The 25,504-nt window shown below is 42.9% G+C and overlaps 11 protein-coding genes across 11 annotated transcripts; 6 read left to right on the plus strand and 5 right to left on the minus strand.

Annotated features, from left to right (window-relative positions):
• Positions 1-1,258: 1,258 nt before the first annotated feature.
• Positions 1,259-5,011, minus strand: FOA43_002891 (uncharacterized protein; the record flags this gene model as incomplete). The annotated part of the gene is made up of 1 exon (XM_038923173.1): positions 1,259-5,011. One exon carries the CDS (start codon positions 5,009-5,011, stop codon positions 1,259-1,261), a length of 3,753 nt encoding a protein of 1,250 aa, XP_038779101.1.
• A 417-nt stretch (positions 5,012-5,428) lies between these two features.
• Positions 5,429-6,877, plus strand: FOA43_002892 (uncharacterized protein; the record flags this gene model as incomplete). Its single annotated transcript, XM_038923174.1, has 4 exons — positions 5,429-5,604; positions 5,651-5,682; positions 5,738-5,802; positions 6,044-6,877. 4 exons carry the CDS (start codon positions 5,429-5,431, stop codon positions 6,875-6,877), a joined length of 1,107 nt encoding a protein of 368 aa, XP_038779102.1.
• Positions 6,878-7,033: 156 nt separating this feature from the next.
• Positions 7,034-8,104, plus strand: FOA43_002893 (uncharacterized protein; the record flags this gene model as incomplete). The annotated part of the gene is given in 2 exon segments (XM_038923175.1): positions 7,034-7,037; positions 7,053-8,104. 2 exon segments carry the CDS (start codon positions 7,034-7,036, stop codon positions 8,102-8,104), a joined length of 1,056 nt encoding a protein of 351 aa, XP_038779103.1.
• A 464-nt stretch (positions 8,105-8,568) lies between these two features.
• RPB1 (DNA-directed RNA polymerase II subunit RPB1) lies at positions 8,569-13,902 on the plus strand (the record flags this gene model as incomplete). The annotated part of the gene is made up of 2 exons (XM_038923176.1): positions 8,569-8,572; positions 8,642-13,902. 2 exons carry the CDS (start codon positions 8,569-8,571, stop codon positions 13,900-13,902), a joined length of 5,265 nt encoding a protein of 1,754 aa, XP_038779104.1.
• Positions 13,903-14,082: 180 nt separating this feature from the next.
• Positions 14,083-16,095, minus strand: FOA43_002895 (uncharacterized protein; the record flags this gene model as incomplete). The annotated part of the gene is made up of 1 exon (XM_038923177.1): positions 14,083-16,095. The coding sequence occupies one exon, from the start codon at positions 16,093-16,095 to the stop codon at positions 14,083-14,085; it is 2,013 nt and encodes a 670-aa protein (XP_038779105.1).
• A 983-nt stretch (positions 16,096-17,078) lies between these two features.
• FOA43_002896 (uncharacterized protein) lies at positions 17,079-17,804 on the plus strand (the record flags this gene model as incomplete). Its single annotated transcript, XM_038923178.1, has 1 exon — positions 17,079-17,804. The coding sequence occupies one exon, from the start codon at positions 17,079-17,081 to the stop codon at positions 17,802-17,804; it is 726 nt and encodes a 241-aa protein (XP_038779106.1).
• Positions 17,805-17,848: 44 nt separating this feature from the next.
• Positions 17,849-19,441, minus strand: CCT4 (T-complex protein 1 subunit delta; the record flags this gene model as incomplete). Its single annotated transcript, XM_038923179.1, has 1 exon — positions 17,849-19,441. The coding sequence occupies one exon, from the start codon at positions 19,439-19,441 to the stop codon at positions 17,849-17,851; it is 1,593 nt and encodes a 530-aa protein (XP_038779107.1).
• Positions 19,442-19,644: 203 nt separating this feature from the next.
• Positions 19,645-20,751, plus strand: FOA43_002898 (uncharacterized protein; the record flags this gene model as incomplete). The annotated part of the gene is made up of 1 exon (XM_038923180.1): positions 19,645-20,751. One exon carries the CDS (start codon positions 19,645-19,647, stop codon positions 20,749-20,751), a length of 1,107 nt encoding a protein of 368 aa, XP_038779108.1.
• Positions 20,752-20,895: 144 nt separating this feature from the next.
• Positions 20,896-22,632, minus strand: FOA43_002899 (uncharacterized protein; the record flags this gene model as incomplete). Its single annotated transcript, XM_038923181.1, has 1 exon — positions 20,896-22,632. The coding sequence occupies one exon, from the start codon at positions 22,630-22,632 to the stop codon at positions 20,896-20,898; it is 1,737 nt and encodes a 578-aa protein (XP_038779109.1).
• A 183-nt stretch (positions 22,633-22,815) lies between these two features.
• FOA43_002900 (uncharacterized protein) lies at positions 22,816-24,000 on the plus strand (the record flags this gene model as incomplete). The annotated part of the gene is made up of 1 exon (XM_038923182.1): positions 22,816-24,000. The coding sequence occupies one exon, from the start codon at positions 22,816-22,818 to the stop codon at positions 23,998-24,000; it is 1,185 nt and encodes a 394-aa protein (XP_038779110.1).
• Positions 24,001-24,011: 11 nt separating this feature from the next.
• Positions 24,012-25,259, minus strand: FOA43_002901 (uncharacterized protein; the record flags this gene model as incomplete). The annotated part of the gene is made up of 1 exon (XM_038923183.1): positions 24,012-25,259. The coding sequence occupies one exon, from the start codon at positions 25,257-25,259 to the stop codon at positions 24,012-24,014; it is 1,248 nt and encodes a 415-aa protein (XP_038779111.1).
• Between the last annotated feature and the right edge of the window lie 245 nt (positions 25,260-25,504).

Below are 25,504 nucleotides of genomic sequence, written 5' to 3' on the forward strand. Positions count from 1 at the left end.
ATCATAGAGGGCAAGCAAAAAGGATTTCAATCTCGGTGCTAAGAGCTTAAATACGCGCAATCGAGGATCAGCCAGGGTCTTGGAAGGCAGAAATGATCGTGCGGTGGCCCCTGCTCGCTAAGGCCCGTGATTACATTTGTGCTCGGCGGTATTCGCCTTTACCAAGCCTCTTCGGGTTTCGCGGGCGGGACTTCGTTCGGCCTTTATTAACTCCGTGACGTTTTGAAAGTGGACAGGGTCAGCCTGCAACGAGTATCAGCTAGTTAATGAAGTATGAAAGAATGGTTTTGGGGATGGTTTTTTGGATAGTTCTCGTTTTCAAAAATACATATACAACCTTCCTTTACCCAAATTAGGCTACGACAGAGCCAACCTGTAGACAATCAGTCAATTACACGCTCCTCATCCAATAAAAATGGTCAATATGAACTGAAATATATATTAATTGAAGTCGATTAGGTGGCTAAGGCTGTCAGGCGCGTCGTCTCGTGGGTCTCGTGGTCTCGTAGTTCTCGTCTCTCTCAGAGTTGCCGTCCCTTGGATTCATTCGACAAGTTATAGAAGAAGGTATCTTGAGAAGCATTGGTGTCAGGATGTATCTTTCTCACCTCTCCATCCTTACCATAGAGCCAGCTGGCACACTCACGAATACATTTATCGCCACGACAACATCCACAACTGGCAGAATGGTTCAGATCTATTAGATGGTCAGGGATGATCAATGAGGGATGGCTGGCGGGAAGCTTAGGTTCCTCTTGCTTAGCTACTGGTGGGATGTATATGTTGGATTTAATGTAACTGATTCGATCTGCGTCCATGATATTACAACTACAAGTAAAGCAGGCGGATCACACAAAAATACTTCGTGTTTTAGACACTGCTGGTAGATTCACTTCTTTTTATACTCTGCAGTGGGATGACAGCTGTAATCCGTGTCTTCTCTTATCAATGACTGATAGCGGAAAAAAGATGTCTACCCGATAGCTACCACAGCAATCGAGCGTCGCGGCTCAGCCCTCCCCGGTAGACCCTTGGCCTTCCCGGTGAAGCCCTACCCGATTCAACTGTTCTCGGTGGAGACCGCCCAACATACCCCGTACGATATATTTTCATACGTCAGTGAGCCAACCTTCCACCTTCCTATACAGTCATTATCTTATCGGTACTTTAGCGGGCTGCATTTTTGGGAAGATCGCACAACTTTACTAAGTACGCAATGTCAACATATCCTTGTCATTTAGTACATGAAATATCTATTCTACTGCTGTAATTCGGCTGGACTAGAGCTCGTAGCTTTATCCATTCCAATCAACCTCTTAACTCCAACCATCCAAACTCCGCATTCATCTGCGTGATTGGTGGAGATCTGTGCTTGTAATGAACTGGCCGTGCCAAAGTCTCCTTTAGACAATGCTTCGCTCAATTGCACCATTGACTCAACGGTTTCCTCACTAAGTAAATCGCCGCTGCTCAAGTGGTCAAAAAGAATGTTCAGACGTTTCTCAGCGTCTGTAAGTTGCTTGCTAAACTTTGCTGGAATCTTCGGTTTCACCTTCTCCATTTCAGCAGTTAAAAGAGTGTAGATAGGTTGAGCATTCGCTGGAATGGGTTCTTCAGGACTTTCTGGTGGTACAGCTGAGCTTGTAGCCGTGCCCGAGATCGAATTAGGTGGAAGTGGTGACTGTGGCAGAGGCTGCTGAAGGGCTGGCACAGTCTGTACTGGTGGTGCAGTTCCTGATATTGGTGGTTCGGCCGCTTTCTTCTTCAATGGAGGAGGCGGAGGAACTGAAGGACCATCTACAAACCCGTTGCCAACGACACCAGCACCGCCACGAGGTGGAGGAGCTGCAAATGTTGGCTGTGCAAAGTTCGGCTGTGGAGAGAAGCCTGGTCTTGCCAGAGGACTTGCAAACGATCCACGTGGTGATTGGGCAGGTGCTGGTGCATAAGGGTTCCGAGGAGCCGCTCTAGGAGACATTGGTAGCGCCTGAGGTGAGTTCATTCCGCCAATTGGAGCTGCCGAGGCCTGGAAATTGGCTCCAGTTGGTGCAGGAATTCCCGGATAGACAGCTGGTTGTGTTGGAGCGTATGGATTCAATGATGGGATTCTACTGCGTGAAGGAACGGAACTTGGGAGAGGTTCATTTCCGTTTACAGCAGCCGTCGCACCTGCTCCAGCCTTTGGTGGTGGAGGGATCGATGGAGATCTCTGAGCTGGAATAGCTGAAGGGCCATTGTATGGTCCCTGATGAGCCTGTAGTTGATATGGAGAAGCTGCAGCCGTGTTTGAGACGGAATCACGCTTTGGTGGTTCTATATTCATGCTTTCTGGAAGATCGTTCCATCCTCCAGCATCTCTATTTGCAGACGGAGTTCTAGACGAGTACGAAACACGTGATTCCACTTTGGGTGGAGGTGGTAGAGAGGAGCCTGGAGGGACGCCACCTGCAGGCCCCTGCGGACCATACATGTTTCTGGGGCCATTCGACATTGAGCCAGCACGTGCACTTGATGCCATGGTGGCGTATGGATTTCTTAGACCCGATGTATGATTAACAGCTGGAGCCATTGGCAAAGGGGTAGTAGGGTATCCTCCCGCTGCTACTGGAGCATAGTTTTGATACTTTGCAGTAGGCTTCGAGTACTTAGCAGCCGGCTGGACCGTAGTATTACTATGAGCAGAACGTCCCATGACTTTCTCTAAACGCCGTTTTTCTAACTTGATGCCAGGGATATTTTCCGAGACCATACTCAACGTCTCAAAGGCCAATTCAAACTGTCCAGCATTAGTCAAGTATTCTGCATATTCCTTAAAAGCATCTCCGAGCTCTTCAAGATCACTTGAGGCACCATCCGAGCCAACGGAAGCAGTGGATTGATAAACAAATACCTTCTCTATGACTTCTCCAAGAGCCCTGAACCTGATATCCGACTCCGAAAGCTTCTTCTTGTCACTTTCGTTGCTTTGCTCGAGATAAAACTTCTCGATATCGTCCAATTCTGACAACCAGATGTGAGCGATTTTATCCAACGAATTACCTGCAATATAGCACGTAATTGCGTTATCTCTAGCATCAGTTTCTTTAGAATCCATTAGTCTGTCTCCCAATTTCGTAATATTTGCATCAATAGATGGTCCACTACCCGAGTTATCGAGCTCTCCAAATGCCACAATTGACCGGGCAATCTGCTTCCACGATCCAATGTTGGCATTGTTCACCACATCAGAGATATCCTTACTTGAAGCACTATACAAAAGTCTGGCCAATGAAGACTGACTGGCATACTTAGTGAAGTACGCACTCTTGGCCTTAGTCTTCATTTCTTCAGTTCCGTTCAATGCCAACACAAGTGCTTCTAGTATATGATTTTCGGCCACACAAAGATCCAGAGCATCTTCAAACTTGGCTTCAAGAATCTTGCTAGTCAGCTTCTTGGTGTAATCATCGCTAGAATCATTGGAAAGTGTAAATTTGCCCTTCGGTGAATATTGAGCAACGGCTTCTGCTTTCTTGGCAGAACCAAGTTGCCGGAAAAAGTCATCATCAGAAGACGATGGAGAGGTCTTCCCAACCTTTTCGTCCTCCGAGGAAGAAGACTCGATATCTAGCTGCTTCTCGGTATCTAAAATCTCTCCAAGTAATTCCTTCTGTCCTTTTTCCAACAACTTCTTAAGTAAAACCCAATCCTTACCGCTTGCAAATGCTTTCTCTATTTTAAGTCTGGAATCGCAAACAGCTTCATAGTCGTGCTTTTTAATGGCCTGCACTAGAGTGCTGGCAGATTCGTCAACAACTTCGACACCTGTAACTGGGACTATTTTTACAATTGAGTTACCAGACTTAGTATCCTTTCTAGCAATGGCTATACGTCCACCGAAGCCAAAGTTTGCAGAAATGGGTCTACTAAGCCAAGCAGGAGCTTGCTTCTCTTGGAAAATTGGCTGCTGGGTGTCTGTAGAAGATATCTTGTTCCAGAATTCATCCTCATTGGCGCCACCAACTTTAGTGGACACAGGAGGAGAGGTATCCTGAAGAGTCTGAATCACCATCTTCTTATCAAGTGAAGCACTGGCAAAAACGTCAGGTAAACGAGGTGCAAAGTTAGTCTGATGAATCCAGTTAGGCAAGGATGGATACTCTGCAAGCTTCTTACCCTCTATAGGGTTCCAGAGCATAGTTGTATCATCCTTACCAGATGAAAGAAGCAACTTAGCATCTTGACGACACCAGTCAAGAGATAGGATCGCCTTACGATGGCCCTTGAGAACTTTTTCTGGTGTAGAAGAGTTTCTAAGATCCCAAGTAAGAATGACCGGGTCCAAATCAGAACCAGAGGCGGTAACCAACTTGGTACTCTGACTTGGATGCCAGGCCACAACAGACAAATTGACACCTGAATAGGACAACTGAAGGACCTCTCTTTTGGCCTTTAAGTCCCAGATAGAAGCATAGCCAGTATCACCTGCACTGGCAAAAATATGAGAGACTGTATTATTCCAATCGAGGCAAGATACTTTACCCACTGGAGACATAGCTCTACCAGGGGTAAAGCAAGTTCCTTTATTTGTATCCCAAACGAATATCTCTCCTTTAGAACCAGAAGAACCTAGAATATGATGCTGAATAGGATTGAACTTGACCTGTAACACGGGAGAAGTGTGCTTAGAGTAAGTGGACAAAATAGAAAGCTTCGAAGGACTTGATTTCAAGAGGTGATCAGGATTGTAGAGCTGAATGGTGTTATCCTCTAAACCACCGGCCAATAAGCCACGTGAGTATGAAGACGTTGAATTACTCCAGGAAAGAGAATTGTATTTGGCATCAGATGCAGCCTTGAACAAGAGTCTCTTGGATACATTTGTCTCAAAAGGGTTGTATATTTGTAAGAAAGAGTCTGACGAGAACGTATCATCCATGACGCCGGACAATGTGCCCGTAGCGATGACTGGTAAAGCATCCAGAGACCACGCGAAGGCGACGGTTTCGTTGATTTCGCACAGTTTGACCATTGTTCGACTCAATTACACTGAAGAAGGAGGAACAACCGAAGTGACAAAAGGGATGAATCGAAAAGTTGGATTGAAAAAAAAAATGGACGCGATCGAGGTGAATATATGCAGCATTTATGTAGATTGTGTATTTATGTATTTATGTAGATTTGCTATTTAGATTCAGCATTTAGGGATATACAGTATTGCAGTATTGATAGATATGGTTGTGGAAGAGAAAGAAGATCAAGGCTTATTATATTCATCAATTCAGTGTCTTGCGGGACAAAGTTTGTAAAAGAGATGGCAGTCTACATAAATGCTTGAAATAGATTGTTGACACCGTGTTGGCTGAGCCACAAATGAGTTTCTTAGCCACATGAGGAATAAGGATGAGAGAGGATCATTAGATAACGTTTATATCATTAGGTGTTAAGCATGAGCGAGAGAGAGGGGAAAGAATACGATAAAAAAGATGAGGAAGATGACAAGAAAGAAGAGAAGAAAGATGACAAGAAAGACGAGAAAGACGAGAAAGACGAGAAAGACGAGAAAGATGACGATGATGACGATGACGATGACGATGATGACGATGACGATGAACCTGATGAATGGTAAGTACCTACATCAATTCAATATCAGTAAATACTAACAAAACAGGGATCAACGAATCATGAAAACTGGATGTGCCGGTAAGTAGTAACCGCCAGTTACAATCTAAAAACTACTAACATCAATACATGATAGAAGAAAACTTGGCTCTACAACTATGTCATTACGATAAGCAAGACTGGAGACAGTGTATAGATGAGGTAAGTAGAAGAGAACTACTCCATTCAACTACCCATACTAACAGAAGACAGATGAATGCGTTTCGGAAATGTTGGGCTGCACATAACAATAATGAGAGAACTCACGTTAAGGACAATGATATATCTAAATTTTAATGATAGCGAATTAATTGTAGAAAAGTCAACGAAAAAATACAAAAGAGATGAGAAAGGGAGACAGACAGACGGTTGGTTGGTTTGAAGAGCACGACAGTCTTGTTAGGTGATGTGTGACGCTCAAAGCAAACGACTGCAGTCTCTAGTTAGAGTAAAACAGCAATGGAAAGAGATAATACGGAAGTATTCCGAACTTGGAGAGAATGAGCAAGGGGATTTAATAGATTTGAGGACAGGAAAGATACTTGAGGATTTTGGTCATTTACGTTCGATGAAGGACTCTACTAAGGAGAAGGAAAATGTTTGGAAGAGTTTGTTTATAGCGGAGGTGAAACAGAAGCAAGAGGCTGTCAAGGCTGCTGAAGATACTATATTGTTCAATACGCTGGTCAAGAAGAAAAAGCCCGATGGAATGATAGAATCGATTCCTATACTGACAGATTCCGAAGAAGAAGCTAGAGAAGAAGAGTATTATGATGAACTGGTGCTTGAGGATCCGAATTTCTTCAGTTCGATGCGTCATTACGCGATTACTACACGGTCCAAGTTGTCCCAGGAGGACAATCTTACCGTCACGCCCTGTAAGGGTCAATATACAGAGATCTATTACCCCAGTGAGAGTGAGAGTGTTACGAAAAAAACAAAAGCAAAAACAAAGCCTCATGGAGCACTCATTAGAAGAGTTAGAAGACCGAATAAAGGCAATGTCATAATGGACGATCCGTTGATCTTCAAAGTTCCTCTATATGATAATCATAAGACCTATCAGTTGGGTAGAAGTGGTTCGTTATTTAAATCGATGCCCCGAAATTACTCCGGGCCGCTTCTTACACCAAGTAAGGTGAGGCGACTCAAAGATGCGTTACAGAAGTGTAATCTACATGGGGGTAACGGGCATCTGAAGAGATTGATCTGGAAATCCAAAGGTGGAAGGGTTTAGGTAGACAAGGTGTAAGGATGTTTTGGGGTTTCTAGAATTTCCATCAGTTGACGAATTGAGGGAGTCAGCGAAGAAGAAGTTCACATCGTATCACATTATATCACATTGTATCACATTGTTTCTCATTGTTTCTCGTTGTTTTACAGAGTTTCAAGTATGAGTGAACGCACTAAAGTCTATTTGGACATTACTATTGGAGATGAAAAGGCAGGCAGAATAGCCTTGGAGCTATTCGATGACATTGTTCCTAGAACAGCGGAAAATTTCAAGGAATTGTGTACGGAAGAGAAGGGCTTTGGTTATAAAGGTTGCACTTTTCATCGTGTTATCAAAGGTTTTATGATTCAAGGTGGAGACTTTACCAATCACAATGGTACCGGAGGTAAGTCCATTTACGGAGAGAAGTTTGAAGACGAGAACTTCCAAATGAAGCACGACAAACCATTTCTATTGTCAATGGCCAATTCGGGACCAAATACGAATGGATCTCAATTTTTCATTACCACTGCTCCAACACCACATTTGAACGGAAAGCATGTCGTTTTTGGGCAAGTAATTACGGGTAAATCCATTGTCCGTCAGATTGAGCGTCAAGAGACAGACAAGGGAGATAAGCCATTGAAAGCTTGTATTATTTCAGACTGTGGCATTTTAAAAGAAGGAGATCCTACTAAGTTTGTTGATGAAACCGGTGATCCATTCGAAGAATCGTTGAAAGATGAATTCAGCGTTGATGAGAAGGATTCAGAAAGCGTCTTCACAGCCGTCAAGGAGATTAAGCAGTTTGGTACAGATAGTTACAAGAAGGGAAATTTAAAGTTAGCTTTGAAGAAGTATGTGAAGGCCTCAGCATACTTGGAAGAATTCTTACCGGAGGATTTGGCTGAGGAGAAGGTTACTGAGTTGTGGCATTTGAAGGTTTCTTGTTATTTAAATGCAGCATTAATGAGTATGAAGATGAAAGATTCACAGGAAACAATCAAATTTTCGAAGAAAGCACTTGAATGTGAGCAGTTGGAGGCTAAATCGAAAGCTAAGGCCTACTATAGAAGAGCCATGGGTCATTTATTAGGACATAATGAAGAGGATGCTATTGGTGACTTCCTCAAGGCCAAAGAGATAGAGCCTAAGGATGGAGGTGTGATTAAGGGACTACAAGACGCAAGGATGAAGTTGAAGGAGAGAAAGGATAAGGAGAGAAAGGCTTTTGGAAAGCTATTTAACTAGTAGTCTTGTCTAACGATAGATAGATAGATAGATAGATAAAGAGATACATAATGAATGAATCTACCCAGTAGTCTCTTTTTAAATATCGTCGCGTCGCGGTTATGAGCCCTTGCCTTCGTCGAAAATTTTTCGTAGAGTGGCGACAAAAAGAGGGAAAGACATCAACAATTGGTAAGTTAAACAAGTGGCTTGTCTTTTCTTCGGTAACCTCTCAGTGTTGTGATAGGAGAGTATATCTGACCAGCGTAGTCTTGGCATTAATTAAGGGATATTGGCATTGCATATTTTACACGTTTGATCGTTTCAAGGGGCTCTAACAAAAGATACACAATTAGAGAAAGCATTAGGAAAAGCATTAAGAAAACCACAAAAACATCTATCAACTAACCAACTAATTAGTCAATCAATCAGTCAACCAAACAACCAACCAATCAGTCAACCAACCAATCAATCAACCTTAAAGTATGAGTAGATTTGAATACTCGAGCGCACCATTGAGAACTGTGCAGGAAGTGCAGTTTGGACTTCTCTCTCCAGAGGAAATCCGTGCCATTTCTGTTGCCAAGATCGAATATCCCGAGATTATGGATCCTGTGACGATGAAGCCTAGAATAGGTGGTTTAAATGACCCCAGACTGGGTTCTATCGACAGGAATTTCAAGTGTCAAACGTGTGGTGAAGATATGAAGGAATGTCCTGGTCATTTCGGACACATTGAATTGGCCAAGCCCGTTTTCCACATTGGTTTCATGCCTAAAATCAAGAAATTATGTGAATGTGTCTGTATGAATTGTGGCAAACTGTTGTTGGATGAGCATACTAACCCCCATTTTGCTGCTGCAATTAAAATTAGAGACCCTAAAAAGCGGTTTCAGGCCGTCTGGACTCTTTGTAAGACAAAGATGGTCTGTGAAGTCGACCCCCCTGCTGATGATGATGACGATGACGATAATGACATAAATGGAACTGGCGGGCCAAAGTTTCGCAGAGGTGGTTGTGGCAGTATGCAGCCTTCGATTCGTAAGGATGGTATGAAACTTTGGGGTACATGGAAAAGAACCAACCTGGAAGATGAAACTGAACAAATTGAAAGAAGGCAAGTTCATGCTGAAGAAGTTTTGAGCGTGTTTAAGCACATTTCTACTGACGACTGCGTGAAATTAGGTTTCAACGAAGAGTGGGCTCGTCCTGAATGGATGATCATGACTGTATTACCAGTTCCTCCTCCTCCAGTGAGACCTTCCGTCGCTTTTACCGATTCTAAACGTTCCGAAGATGATTTGACTTATAAATTGGCCGATATTTTGAAGGCCAATATCAATGTTCAAAAGTTTGAAATAGATGGTTCTCCACAACATGTCATCAACGAATTTGAAGCTTTACTTCAGTACCATGTTGCCACATATATGGATAACGATATCGCTGGTCAACCACAGGCTTTGCAGAAAAGTGGTAGGCCTATCAAGTCCATCAGGGCCCGTTTAAAAGGTAAGGAAGGTCGTCTTAGAGGTAACTTGATGGGTAAAAGAGTGGACTTTTCTGCCCGTTCTGTCATTTCCGGCGATCCGAACATCGAGCTAGACCAGGTCGGTGTCCCTATGACTGTTGCTAAGACTCTTACTTATCCAGAAATTGTCACTCCATACAACATTCAAAAATTAACCCAACTTGTGAGGAATGGTCCTAATCAACATCCCGGTGCCCGTTATGTAATTCGTGATTCTGGTGAGCGTATCGATTTACGTTTTAACAAGCGTGCAGGTGATATTCAGCTTCAGTATGGCTGGAAAGTTGAGCGTCATTTGATGGATGGTGATCCCGTTTTATTCAATCGTCAGCCATCTCTTCATAAAATGTCCATGATGTGTCATAAAGTGCGTGTCATGCCGTTCTCAACGTTCCGTATCAACTTGTCTGTGACAACGCCCTACAACGCCGATTTCGATGGTGATGAGATGAACTTGCACGTTCCTCAGTCCTATGAGACCAAGGCTGAATTACAGGAGATTGCGGCCGTGCCCAAGCAGATTGTGTCTCCTCAATCCAATAAGCCTGTGATGGGTATTGTCCAGGATACGCTTTGTGGTGTTAGAAAGATGACCTTACGTGATAACTTCATTGAGTATGACCAGGTAATGAACATGTGTTTCTGGATTCCAAATTGGGATGGTGTAGTTCCTCAACCTGCCATTTTGAAGCCTAAGCCTCTTTGGACTGGCAAGCAGATATTTTCTCTTACTATTCCGAAGGGTATTTTCATGCAGAGACTTGATGGCTCGTTGCTATCCCCTAAAGATTCTGGTATGTTGATAGTTAATGGTAGTGTTATCTTTGGTGTAGTCAACAAAGCTACGGTTGGTACCTCTTCTGGTGGTTTAATACATACTTGTATGCGTGAAAAGGGTCCGGATGTCTGTGCACAGATGATTGGTAACATCCAGAAGGTGGTGAACTTCTGGTTGCTTCATAACGGTTTCTCCATTGGTATTGGTGATGCCATTGCTGATCCTGACACTATGAAGACCATTACCAAGACTATTAGTGTGGCCAAAGATCAAGTTCAGGAGGTTATTAGTGATGCTCAAAAGAACGTCTTGGAGCCGGAGCCTGGTATGACGGTTCGTGAGTCTTTCGAGCAAAAAGTGTCTAAAATCTTGAACGAGGCTCGTGATGCTGCCGGTAAATCAGCTGAAACTTCCTTGAAGGATTCTAATAATGTGAAGCAGATGGTGACGGCAGGTTCCAAGGGTTCTTATATCAACATCTCTCAGATGTCTGCTTGTGTTGGCCAGCAGATTGTCGAAGGTAAGCGTATCAACTTCGGTTTTGCTGACCGTTCGCTACCTCATTTTACTAAGGATGATTACTCTGCTGAGTCTAAAGGTTTTGTAGAGAATTCTTACTTAAGAGGTTTAACTCCTCAAGAATTATTCTTCCATGCTATGGCTGGTCGTGAAGGTTTAATTGATACTGCTGTGAAAACTGCAGAGACTGGTTATATTCAGCGTCGTTTATTGAAGGCATTAGAGGATATTATGGTTCAGTATGATGGTACTACAAGAAATTCTTTAGGTGATGTTATTCAGTTCATCTATGGCGAGGATGGTCTTGATGGTACGCAGGTCGAAAAGCAGGTGGTTGATACCATTCAAGGTTCGACGGATTCTTTCGAGAAGAAGTACCGTATCGATTTGATGGATAAGAGCAAGAGTCTTCGTGCCGACTTGGTTGAGTATGGTGCTGATATTGTAGGTGACATGGGTTTACAGAAACTTTTGGATGAGGAATATAAGCAATTACTCTCCGATCGTGAGTTCCTTCGTACTAAAGTGTTCCCGACAGGTGAAAATAACTGGCCTTTGCCTGTTAACATTCGACGTGTGATCCAGAATGCTCAGCAGATATTCCACGTGGACCGTTATAAAGCTAATGACTTGACGATCCCAGAGATTATTAACGGCGTGAAAGATCTGTGTAAAAAGTTTATTGTTGTTCGTGGTAAAGGTGGATGTCTAGACGAGGCTCAGGATAATGCTACCTACCTCTTCCAGTGTCTGGTTAGATCACGTATGGCCACCAAGCGTATTCTTCAAGAGTTCCGCCTAAATAAGGATGCATTCGAATGGGTTCTTGGTATGATTGAGCAGCAGTTTGCCAAGGCTTTGGTTAATCCGGGTGAAATGGTTGGTGTCCTTGCTGCCCAATCTATTGGTGAGCCTGCAACGCAGATGACGTTGAACACTTTCCATTATGCTGGTGTTTCTTCCAAGAATGTTACCTTGGGTGTTCCTCGTTTGAAGGAGATTTTGAATGTTGCTAAGAATATCAAAACTCCTGCCTTGACTGTGTACTTGCAGGACGCTGTCGCTTTTGATATTGAGCGTGCCAAGTCTATTCAGTCAGCTATTGAGCATACCACTTTGAAGAACGTCACGGCTGTTACAGAAATCTTCTATGATCCTGATCCAAAGAGTACCGTCATCGAAGAAGATGTCGATACTGTCGAGGCCTACTTTGCCATTCCAGATGAAAAGGTGGAGGAGAACTTGCATAAGCAGTCTCCTTGGTTGTTACGTTTGGAATTGGATCGTGCCAAAATGCTTGATAAGCAACTTACTATGAGTCAGGTTGCCGGTAAAATCATGGAGAACTTCGGTGACGACTTATTTGTTATCTGGTCTGAGGATAATGCCGAGAAATTGGTGATCAGATGTAGAATTGTTCGTGAAGAAAAGGCATTGGATGAGGAGGAAGAGGAAACTGAGGACGGTTTGTTGAGAGCCTTGGAAACACAAATGTTAGAGTCGATCACTTTAAGAGGTATTACCGGTATCAGTAGAGTGTTCATGATGAAATATGATAAGACTTACGTAGATGAAGCAGGAGACTTTGCCAAGAAGAAAGAGTGGGTTTTGGAAACTGATGGTATTAACTTATCAGAAGTTATCGCTGTCGATGGCGTTGATCCTACGAGGACATACTCCAATTCGTTTGTTGAGGTCTTATCTGTGTTTGGTATTGAGGCAGCTAGAACAGCTTTGTACAAGGAGATTCTGAATGTTATTGCCTTTGATGGTTCGTACGTCAATTACAGGCATTTAGCATTATTGGTGGACCTAATGACCTACAAGGGTCATTTGATCGCCATTTCTCGTCATGGTTTTAACAGAAATGAAACCGGTGCATTGATGAGATGTACTTTCGAGGAAACCGTAGAAATTTTGTTTGAGGCAGGTGCCTCTGCAGAGTTGGATACCTGTGATGGTGTCTCTCAAAATGTCATTATGGGACAGATGGCTCCATTCGGTACTGGTGCATTCGAGATGTATCTCGACGAGGACAGGTTGGGTCTGCTTCCTTCGGAGGAGCGGAGCACTGCCGTTGCCGCACCAAGTTCTACTCCAGTGGCTGCTTCTACGAAGAATGTTGCCGGCTCTGCTACTCCTTACGAAGATGAGCAACTCAAGGACGATTTCGTTCATGTGGAAGACAGTGACAAGGTTGCTTTCTCTCCTATGATCACTTCGACTGCTAATGACGACAGAAGTGGTGGATTCACTGAGTATGGTGGTGTCAGTAGTTACCAACCAAGTTCTCCAAGGTTCGGTGCTACTTCTCCAAGCTATGGAGCAACGTCTCCTGGTTATGCGCCTACATCCCCAGGCTATTCGCCGACTTCACCAAGTTACAGTCCTACTTCACCTTCGTATTCGCCAACTTCGCCAAGTTATAGCCCTACTTCCCCTTCATATTCACCAACATCCCCATCTTACAGTCCTACATCTCCATCTTATTCTCCAACATCTCCATCCTACAGCCCAACATCGCCAAGCTACAGTCCTACATCTCCATCTTACTCACCGACTTCACCAAGTTACAGTCCTACATCTCCATCGTACTCACCAACTTCACCAAGCTACAGTCCTACATCTCCATCGTACTCGCCAACTTCACCAAGTTACAGTCCTACTTCTCCATCTTACTCACCAACGTCACCATCTTACTCTCCGACTTCACCTTCCTACTCTCCGACTTCACCTTCCTACTCCCCAACCTCTCCCCAGTATTCGCCAACATCTCCATCGTACTCCCCTACATCCCCACAGTACTCTCCTACATCCCCACAGTACTCGCCTACATCTCCACAGTACTCACCAACGTCACCACAATACTCACCTACGTCCCCTCAATACTCGCCAACTTCTCCTCAATATTCACCAACTTCTCCGCAATACAGTCCAACATCCCCATCATATTCTTCAGCAGCGGATCATAAAGAGGACGAGGAGAAGAAATGAGTTGAGACGGCCCTCTAGAAATGGGTCATCTATCCACTATATTTTCTAGAAAAGAAAAAAAACACTCACTAGTCTTGTGAAATTTCAAAATTTGTCTTTTGCTTTATTTCGATTTTAATCTGTACATTTATTGCCATGTGTTTCATAAATACAAGTATAAACTAAACCTGTCTGTATGTCTCACTTCTTTTTTGAGATCAATCCTCTAAACATATCGAATGAATTGCCATCCGGTTGAAGTTCGAACATCTGTCCTGTAGGTCGATCGTTAGTATCCACTTCTTTGGCGAGAAGCATACCCCAGTCAGGAGTTATTCCCACTATCCGTGCTCTTGCATTGCCTTCTGAGACTATGTGAACGATCTGATTAGAATGAAGCCACATCTGGTAATACTTGCTAAGGAAAGGTGCGAAACCCTGAGCACGGAAGGTGTTGAACATGCCATTGAAGATGCTGAGATATTTGGCAAGGAGCCTTTCAGTTTCTATTCTATCGAGGCTCTTACTGATTCCATTATCCCCCCAATACTTGTTCATAGAGTCTATCACCATATTAACGGAAGTGGTTGGAGCTGCATTGGACACATTGAATCCTGTACCAACCACAAGGTAATATTGATTGTCTATTACATTTGCATTCACCATAACTCCGCCTACTTTGGTGTAAGTAGCTTCGTCTGTATCGATAGGTGTATTTCTGTTTTGGCCTATGAACTTTGGGGGCATAACATAAATGTCGTTGGGCCATTTGATGCGAAGAGGAACCTCCGAATACCCTGGTCCATATTGTAAGACGGCCTCCACAAGGGCCATACTGGAAAGATACTGAATAAAGACGATTGGTGATCGGTTTGCAGACGAAAGCGGAAGCTTCAGTAATGTAGAAACGGCCATAACTCCAACCGGATTGACCCAATAATTGCCCGAGCGTCCTCTGCCGCAAACCTGGACAGTTCCATGAATAGTGAATCCGTGAGGAAGACACTTCATTAGATGGATATTAGAATCCATAAGTGTAGTTGTCGAAGAGGTAACTTCCTGATACATGAACATTCTTCCAAACTCTTCTTCAATGCCCAGTTGGCTGTATGATTGGTTCAAGACTTCATAATAATGCTTAAAATTGAAATAAGGAGTGAGCTTTGTATCAGGATATCCGTGAATGCATGGGAAAATCTCCTTGATGGCAATCTCAGGGTCTTCGTATCCTTCTTTTTGATGGAACGATGCCAATCGGTCTAAAGAATCATGTAGCCCAAATTTATCCTTGCCACCATCAATGATATTGTCAATAACGTGTGTGGTGTTCTGAGATATTCGGTTCACAAGAGATATAGTTTCGGAAGGGTCTACGCTCGTGAGAAAGATAGGGGTGAGTGAGGGCCTAGCAGTGTCTCTCTCGTTGACATGAAGATCTAATCGCTTTAAGCAAGTCCTCAAAAATTTGAGTCTTTGAGTATTTGTAGCCCTTAACCGCCTAATATCACGAGAGACCGTGGGGAATTCAGGAGACTCGTGAAGTAAATCAGGAGTAAACTCTGGATGTGTTCCAGTAAGCAACACCCTACCTTTCCCCACAGTACACAATATCACGGAAGCCTTAGTTCCTTCAGGTCCATCCTCAACGTCAACCTTACCAGTATAAGAGGCTAGAACTTCGGTGTTTGGATACTTCTGGGCATCAACAAAAAGTCCTCCCCCATTATAATAGTTGAGGACATTTGTCGAGCCGTATTCCGGTAAGTTATCAGCATTCACTGTCATTTCGACAGCCTTAGCACCAACATCGGATCCATACGAGAATCCCCTGTAAACACAGCCTCTGCAGATTCCCGGAAAAAAGCCCAACTCTCGACTTCCACTTACCTCCATAGAAGGGTTTCCCACTTCGAACTCGCATCTATGCGAAGCATAATAACCACCAGAACAGAATCCAATGAACTTACCACCATGTCTAACAAACTGGTTGATCTTTCTATTCGGTTCACCATTAAATGCTCGACAGAGAGGCAAATCGGCTCCTCCCGGGATAACTAAAAGCGAAGTCTTCCCTTCCCAAGGCTGCTCGATAAGAGTGCTAGCAGATGCACTAGTAACAGAATAATAAGGAGAAAGAATAAGTCTAAATGTTTCTAAGCAATGTTTCACACTCTCAGGAGTAGTACCTTGGCCGGAATATATGAGGACATTCATCGAAGAGAAATAATGTAAATGTCTTTGCAGTAACCTTTGCATATGAAGAAAGAAGACAAAAAGAATGAAGAGGTACGTACTGAAAAGTGTGGGGGAAGTTTGAACAGAAATTTTTCAGTCACGTGGTGTGTTATCGCGTGCCAGCCGCTAATGTCAAGGAGGTTTGTGGTGGACTCTGAGACAGATAGGAGTGCAAAGAATCCGGAGGGGCAAAGATATACTAATAGCAAGTCAAGAGGTATTCTCTTGTAGTGTTTCTTGATGATTGATTTAAGATACTTTGAATCTATACATTTCAATATCCATTAGGCTAATGGAAATCCTTTCACTCTCCCTATTAGGAAACGCCACTCAAGAATAGAAAGTAACTAATGTTTCAAAAAGCATCATAATTATAATCGTACGAATAGAAGTAGTTCCTGAAAGTCGTTCAAGAAATCTCTCCACAGACCCATCCAGATATCGCCTGCTTATGTGTAGAGCCTATCTATACCTTCACCTACGTTTCGGTTCCTCGGTGCGACGCGACTGAAAAATTTTGTGGGGTTCCCCCAGATCTGCCGAGTCTCTATATCTTTGCTCTTCTTACTAAGGGTACCATGCAAACACTAATTCTCCCACTTACACTGGCACGCCAATTAAGGAACCCACTTACAAGTACCCTTTGTCGGAGAGGAATATTGATTTTTCGAGGAGAGCCGGAAACTAGAAAACCCTTGAATCAACCGTTTAGTAGACCCTTCTGCACCAGCATTCATACGCTTCGGCATAATTCTCCAGAAAGACCAAGGAATCTGAAACAGCCTAAAAAACCAAATGAACAGAAACCGAAACATACTGAAAGACACGAAACTCTCAGAAAGAGATCGCCCACGACGGTTCGGATCGCTAGAGCTAAGGCATTAAGAGACCAGGCATTGATGCAGTCCAAAAAATTCACCGATGACACTATCAATAGGTCTATTAAATTTAGCAATAGAACTATGGACAGGTCTCGAGATTTGAAGAATAAAACGATTCAGAAATCGATCGAGCTCAAAGATAATATCTCCAAGATCCTCCCTCCGGATATCCACGAGAATATATACACTCTACCCAACTTCCTTACGCTCACAAGACTTATATGTGCACCAGTAGTCGGATACATGATTATCCATAAGATGACTACAGGTGCTCTTAGTCTTTTCGTTTACTCCTGTATTACAGATTTCTTTGATGGACTTATAGCAAGACACTGGGATTTGAAATCCGTCGTCGGCAGCATTCTTGACCCTATTGCTGATAAGGCTTTAATGATCATCTGTACTGTCTGTCTATCGATAACCTCCGAAATTCCTCTGTATTTGGCTATTCTTATATTGGGAAGAGATATTATGCTTGGATTGGCTGGTGTGGTGGTGAGATACATTACATTACCGGCTCCAAAGACCCTGCTAAGGTACTTTGATTTTAGCATCATTTCTGTTGAAGTTCGGCCTTCCATGATCAGCAAGGTTAATACCGCTCTTCAGATGGTCTACTTAGGTACTATAATGATTAAACCGTTGGCCATGATTTACTTGGGCCAGAATTACGGTGAAGATGCCACTGGAATTCTGCTATCTCTGATTAAATACTTCGAATGGATTGTGGCTACCACTACCACGTGGAGTGGACTATCCTATTTATTTGGCAGGAAAGCTGTCAAGATATTGCTACCAAAGAAATAGAGTTTTATACATACATACATACATAGATATACATATAAGTTTTATCAGCGACTGAACTGGATATCGTCGATTCTCAAAATCGACTTTACCGTCTCGGAAGCGAGCGTGATTGCACTAGTATTGACTAGAACAGGCTGGATAACATGCTCATTGTAGGTGCTGGTGGCACCAGATCTCCTCACGCTAATGCCAGCTTCCTTCTCCCCATTTTCATGCCTGTTACGTAGTTCTGTGACCAATTCAATAGGGTTCAAACCCGCATTTTCTGCCAAAGTAGTAGGAATCACTTCCAAGGCAAAGGCAAATTCTGTGAAACAAAGTTGCTCCACTCCAGATAGTGAATGAACCTCTTTCAACAACTGCCTGGAAACCTCAATCTCTGGGGCGCCACCACCGGCAATTAAGGCTCTTTCCTTAACAAGACATCTGATCACGCAAAGGGCATCATGAATCGATCTCTCTGTTTCATCTAGTACCTGCTGATTGGCACCACGGCAAACAATAGAAACGGTTGGATGTGTCACCTTTTTGATACCTGAAATCTTGATAATTCTCGAACCGTCAGATTCCTCCTCTTCCACGAGATCGGCTGACCCAAGACGACCCTCGTTAAACGATTCGACATCGGCAATAGGCTTACAACCGAGGCTCTTCGAAAGGAACCCGATCTCATCTCTTTCAATATCTTTGACGACAAGAATATGTAACTTTGACAAGAAATGAAGTGCCAATTCATTGACAGCATCTCTCAAAATTGACTTCTGAATGAGAATAACGTTACATTTGGCCTTTTTGATCTTCTTACAGATGTTTAGAAGATACATCCTCTCCTCTTTCAATATCTTATCCATCTGACGGTAATCATTGACAACAATATTGTTCTCCATGTCCGGTTTAGGAGGTGATAAACAAAACTGAACAAGTCCTATTCTTGCCTTTTCAACTCTGGTTGGACCACCTGCAGATTTCATGACATTTTGAGTTAGCACCACACCATCTACCATCTCTGTATCGTCAATGGTACCACCCACTTTCTTAACCAATCGAACATCGTTGAGATCGACATTATGTGCTTCTTCGTTGGCCACTTTAAGAACAGCATCCACAGCAATTGGACCTAACAATGATGAATGCTGTGCAACAATCTTGGATGATAATGAAGTAGTGGCAGCCCTAATTAGTGCATCCTTATCATCAAGAGAGATCTCGTGAGACATATCCAACATAATTTCACACGAACGTTTGGCAGCTTTTTGAAATGACTCAGAAATAATCGTTGGATGAATTCCCTTTGCTAATAAACGTTCTGCAGCACTCAACAATGCTCCTGCTATAACGACAACACTGGTAGTACCATCGCCTGCTTCAACATCCTGTGCACCCGATAAATCCACGAACATTTTGGCCACAGGATGTAAAACTGCCATATGCTTGAGGATTGTATGACCATCATTGGAAATAATCACCTTGCCATCTTTGGTCTTGATCATTTTATCCATCCCTTTGGGTCCTAGTGAAGTTCTGATGGCGTCAGCCACGGCTTTAGCTGCAACGACGTTAGCCCGACGCACTTCCTGGGGTTTCTCTTTGTTTTGAAATGTTGCATTCGAAGGAGATGGTTTAACCACGGCAGACATGATGAAGAGTGAATGAAAGCCAAGAGAACGAACTGTTGTTGGTTTGACATTGAGGATTCTCATCTTCTTTATTTAAAATTTTTTTGGCTTGGAAAATCAACTCTCTGAATTGGTTTATTCACGACATTTAATAGCGAGAGGAAGAGAGAGAGATCTTTGTCTGTCATAGAGATCAGCCTTTTTCTTATTAGATGCCTTCAAATATGCTCGTAGAAGGCCCAGAAAAGAAGACTGTTTCTTCAGCAGTGGCAACTTTTGCTGATATTTCAGTTTCGGCTCAAGATGTCGTTAACTGCTCTTACTCTCAGTGGTATAACAAATTCTCCAGTTACACCTATACCAAGGCCGAGATCCTAAGACCGGTTCCTATAGAATTTATTAATTATTTATTGAGCGATGATATCATCCTTCCTAAAGATGAACAAGGGTCCAGCTTGTTCCAGAAAGTTGAACTCAACAGCGATAACGAGTACAGTGATTGGGAAGAAGAAGAAGATGATGATGCTGATGCTGATGCTGATGAAGACAAAGATCTGTCAAATAAGGCATCTCCTACCAGCACTTTCCCCAGCTTCCACCAGAAAATCAAAGATGCCATACAAAGATTAGGTGGGAAAGTGGCTCCCAAACTTAACTGGACATCTCCTCAGGATGCCACATGGATGATGATGAACAATACGATGGAATGCCATAACGCTACGGAGTTGTACCTTCTTTTGAAGTCCTCCGACTATATAAACCACGATATCGGCCATGCGTTCGAATGTGTGACAGAGGGGCCTCAAAATGTTCCTGAGGGGTTCGAATACGAGCTAGTTCTACGCAAATGGTTCGATATCAACCCTTCCATGGAGTTCCGCTGCTTCGTTAGAGATAGGCAGTTGATAGCCATCTCTCCTAGGGATCTAAACTACTATACATTTATGAAGGATTTCGAAAATGAAATCGTCGATAAGATTGACCTTTTCTTTGACAGTGTACTTCTTCCCAAATTCGACTCAAACAGCTTTGCATTCGACGTCTACATACCTAAACCTCTTACCACAGTATACCTAGTTGACGTGAATCCATTTGCTCGTCAGACGGACTCTTTGTTGTTTTCGTGGAACGAGTTGGCTACCATGAAATCCGATGATGATGGTCCTCTTTTCCGTAAGGTTGAACAGGCCAACAGCGGTAGATTTGCTTCAAGAGCCCACAGTCAGAATCAGGTTCCTAAGGAGATCGTAGATGCCTCTCTAGATACCGAAGCTCTCGTTGAGTTGGCTCAAGGGTGGGATAAGATGATGAAAAAAGAGGATGGTGACTAGAGACTGTGAGAATCACACCAATAGTACTTATAGACTCTTCTGTGGCCTGCAGGCCTCATTTGTCGCAACCACTGATACCTCTACTATACAGCTATTTGAAGAAAATCGAATCCTCAATTGTATAAAACACGAATACAGTAACAGTTACACCATCTTGACAGATCTGGATATATTCTTCTTGATACCAGTTTTCTCGCCCTGGTAAGGACCTTCAGGAGTCTTGTAGACTGCACGGACAGACCCCAACTTCTTCTTTGCCTGGTCATATCTCTTTCTCTTCTTGACTCTAGAATTCCTGTCAGCCTTATTTCTCTTCTTGGTCAAACCACGGTTTTTCAACATCTGATAGTTGATGGCTCTTTTACCATCTCCATCAATGCCCTCCTGCAATTCAGCCAATTTACCCTCTTTGGCTGCTCTGACTGCCAATTCATGTGCATTCTTTCTGGTGGCCTTCTTCTTTTCCTTCTTTTGCTTAATGGCTTCATAATAATCTTCACCTTCGAGATTAATCTCTCTAGCATCTTTGGTATCCCGTTCATTGAACTCATCATCATCAAGATCAACACCTGGTGCCTTTTTATTATTTCTGTCTCCTCTTTTGCGAGCCTCTTCGAGTAATCTTTGCTGCCTTTCATATAATCTTTCTTTGTACGGTATATCTTCATCACCTTGAAATCTCGTCATCTTCTTCTTTTCACGTTGATCAATTTTCGATGTATAGAATCCAAGAGCTCTTCTTCTTCCACGCTTCTCTTCGGCATCAACATTATCGATACCCTCAATACCTGCTCGTTTAAGATGCTTAATCGATTTCTTTTCAAGTGTAAATGATGGTGTCATTTCACCAAATGCAAGTTCAGAATCGGATTCCTCGAGGGGCTCTTCGAGGGGCTTCTCAAGAGGAATCTCAAGAGGCTCCTCAAGGGACTCTAAAGGCTCCTCCAAGGACTCCTCCGAGGACTCCACTATTGTCTGTTTCTCTTCTTCGCCTCCGGTCTCATTCAATCCTTTTGCCTCGTACCAAATCTCACGAGAATTTAAAATAGCTTCCAATATAGGCTCTCCCTTCATACTGAACTGCTCTCCATCGTGTAGTTTGGACACGAATAGAGCAAAATAGGTCGCAACAGTACCCAAGTATGATGCAAGAGTGGAATATTTAATCTGCACCACCTCATTTTTACCGTCTCTTTGCTTCTCGAGTTCCTTCAAAACACCCTTAAGACTTTGAAACTCTTTCGTTAGTGGTATAAACTCCGGATAACGTCTTTGCAAGATCTGTAATTGAGAATCCTTATCCAATTTGGCAACTTCTGTAATGGATATCTCTTCCGCTTCTCCTTTTTTGGCCTCCTGTTCTTTCTTGGTTTCATGAGTCCATTCCTCAACTGTTTCATCCAACATATAAGCATCCATATTCAAGTCCTCCAAATGCTTCTTTTGAAGTCTTAATGCTTCCTTTTCCATTTCTTTAGCATCTTCGTCATCCTCCTCTTCCAAATCTTCAGCACCATAATAATCTCCTTTAATATTACCCCAAGCTTCATCATCATCATCACCATCATCATCATCTTCATTATCGGCTTCCTCCTTATCTTTATCAATGAAATACTCTTCTTCATCATCTTCCACTGGTCCTTGTAACCTTTTTCTGTACGATTCAATATCCGCCTTATCTTTATCATCATCTCCTTCCTCTTCAATATCCATCACGGCTTCTTCCTCTTCAGACTCCGAGGAATCTACTTGATCCTTATCCCATCCAGCCTCATTGAGTAACACCTTCTCTCTTTCTTGAGCAAACTCATCAACTTCATCCAATCCAATTTCTTCAATATTCGGTTCTTGGGATTGTTTAGATCGTCTGTTCTTAGTCATATTGTAATAATTGTACGAAAGAAGTAACAGATATATGGTGAGTACGGATTAACTTTGTTAAAGGGACTTGTTAATGAATATCTGAAAATTTTTTTTTCCCGCTAATCTCCAGAGAAACAAGAGGAGCTCAGCTATCTGAAAAAGGAAAGTGATCTATAAATCATCTCTTTCTACTAGCCAATAATGTCATCGAACAAACGTTTAGATTCAATTTCAAGACCTTCAACACCTAAAAGGAAGCTCAAGTTTAAACCCAAGCTTGTGGCTAGAAAACCGAAGGAAGAAAGAGATGCTGAAGCACATATTAACACCCCCGGTATTAACAGGAACAATCTACGGCTACAACAACCTCATAGATTCATGCCTAATAGAAATAGAATGAACAAAAGGTATCAGAATACCACTCTACTTACTTCTGGTCCCCTTAGTGCTGGTGCCGTTCCTGTGGTTCCTGAGGGAATTAAAGAGAAAGCCTCATCATTGGCATCGAGGAGGACCGTGTCTCCTGTGACAGAATTGGTATCTCGATTGCATCGAACAAAGGACAAGAACAGGCCTCCTAAGGTAGAACAGGGGACCAATGGATTGCATGTTAATGAAATAAATGTTGGTAGTAATAGTGACGAAGAGGATGATGACCTTAGTGAGGCAGGTTCTGACGTGAAGATTAATATGGGTAAAGAGCTCAACTTCGATGACGAAGACCTGAAACTTTTTCCTATGAGAGCCGAGAGGGCACAGCATTACGAGTTTGGAGAAGAGCCCCATCCTGATAGTACCATAAAGACGGAATTTCATAGGGAAGCGTCGGATATATCGAGTCGAGAAGGTAGTAATATACCTGATAGCGGTCCAAACGTGAAAAAGGAGAATTCCAGCTTGGCATTTATTCCCGAGGACTCCAGCGATAAGAAACAGGCTGCCATTGATGCCATTAACGACTACCAGACGAGGCAGGAGGCCAGAATACTACAAGAAGATTATAGCTCTCTTGTTAAATACATGGAAGAGTTTAAGGTGAGCCAAGATGAAGAGAAGCCATCTTGTGTGTTACCCTCTGAGTTTTTATTTCTTCAACTTCCATCCATCTTACCTCCATTTGAAAAGCCAATAAAGGCAGAAGTAAGCGCGGGGGCAGAGAAGATCGAGGAGGAGAAAGCCGATCTACCTACTGGTGTTATCGGTAAACTAAGGTATCATGAATCAGGAAAACTAACGATTAAGCTAGGAAATGTGGTATTTGATGTTACAGGTGGAGGACCAGCAGACTTTGAACAGGAAATCGTCGCTGTAAACCGGGCTGACCATCAATGCTATCATCTAGGATCTGTGGGAGAGAAGATTATAGCTGCACCTAAATTAGTATAGATTGAATTAACTTATTGAGTCTTCTGTCTTTTAGAGGTCTGTTCTGATTCAGTTGACACAGACCTCTTTGTATTGGCCTCTTCAACGATCTCACTAATAGCTATTCGCTGCTTGAGTAACTTTCTTCCATATCGCAAAGGCTCGAGACAGTATCTAATTTTGGATGATATATCTTTGGCCTCTTCGACAGAAGGATTACGTGAGGCTTGATCAATCAGACGACTACATTTCTTGATTGTTTGGAACATTTTATCAAACCTTTGTTGAGGTGGTACTTCACCTTCTTCGGTCTTCGGAGGCTTTGTATCTGTTTTTGTTTCTGTATCTGTTTTTGCTTCTGCTTCTGTTTTTGTTTCTGCTTCTGCTTCTGTTTCTGTTTCTGTTTCTGTTTCTGCTTCAGCTCCTGCTTCTGCTTCTGCTTCTGCTTCTGCTTCTGCTTCTGCTCCATCCGTCTCCTTCTGCTTTCTCTTCAAACCTAACTTCTTAGCCAAATACCTCTCAACTAGAATATCATCGCTCCTCCAAAGACATGCCAACGCAATTTGCGGTGGAGTGAATAGAAAATTGACATCAAAAAACAAACTTTCACCAACAAGGTCTCTGGCATGATCACAACTCTGGCCCAATCTTTTCCGATCTACTTTAGGCAACAACTGTTGTATATCAAGATAAAATCCATATAAAGGCTGATAAGAATGATGACATCTCAAGGAAAAGCGTAGAGTCTGTAAAATAAGGTATTCGTATTGTAAAATGGACTCTGGACTGGTCTTTGGAATGGCCTTGGAAAAATTATTGATACCTATGAAGCTGTTTTCCACCTTGGCTGCCAAGAATAAACACGTGTACATGATATGCTGAGGATGATAGGTCATCACTGAGTAGGTCAGATAGAATTTGTAGAGGTAGATAATGGCAGTGGACCGAGCCTGAGACGGGAGATGGAAGAAGTTGGCCAAATCCTGGCACTTTCTAGCATAATAAGTGATGATCTTAAGCTCTTCGTCTAAAGAGACGTACGGAAACTGCGCCACATCGTTTTCTTTGATCATCTTTGCCTCATCAAGCGATGGATCAAGATCCTCAAGCCTTTTGTGAGTCAGCACTCTTCCTTTCTTGTTGGCAAGAACTCTTAGATCCTCCAACTTGGACTGGGTAAACGACCAGTAACGATATTGAGTTGATCGTCTATATAGGTCGTCGTTGGATACCGTTCTGGGCTTTTTAGGTGGCGGTGTTAAGTCTTCTGAACTGGTCATAATGATTCAAGTAGCGTAACTGGTCTACGAGCATACTACCCGAACAGATCTTTAAAAGATTCTTTGTGCATAACCATTTACATCCCTACACCGCTAAATAGTATCCTTCTCTGACATGGACTGTAAGCTACACACCATGCGGAACTATATTCCCCTATCCGATGTGGTAAGAGTCGTTTCTGTTTTAGGCATAGCAGTTGCGGTAGTTTCATTGAGCTTTAGCGAAGATTCATTGATTAATCACG

The sequence above is a fragment of the Brettanomyces nanus genome, chromosome 3 (assembly GCF_011074865.1).
Source record: "Brettanomyces nanus chromosome 3, complete sequence".
NCBI lineage: Eukaryota > Fungi > Ascomycota > Pichiomycetes > Pichiales > Pichiaceae > Brettanomyces > Brettanomyces nanus.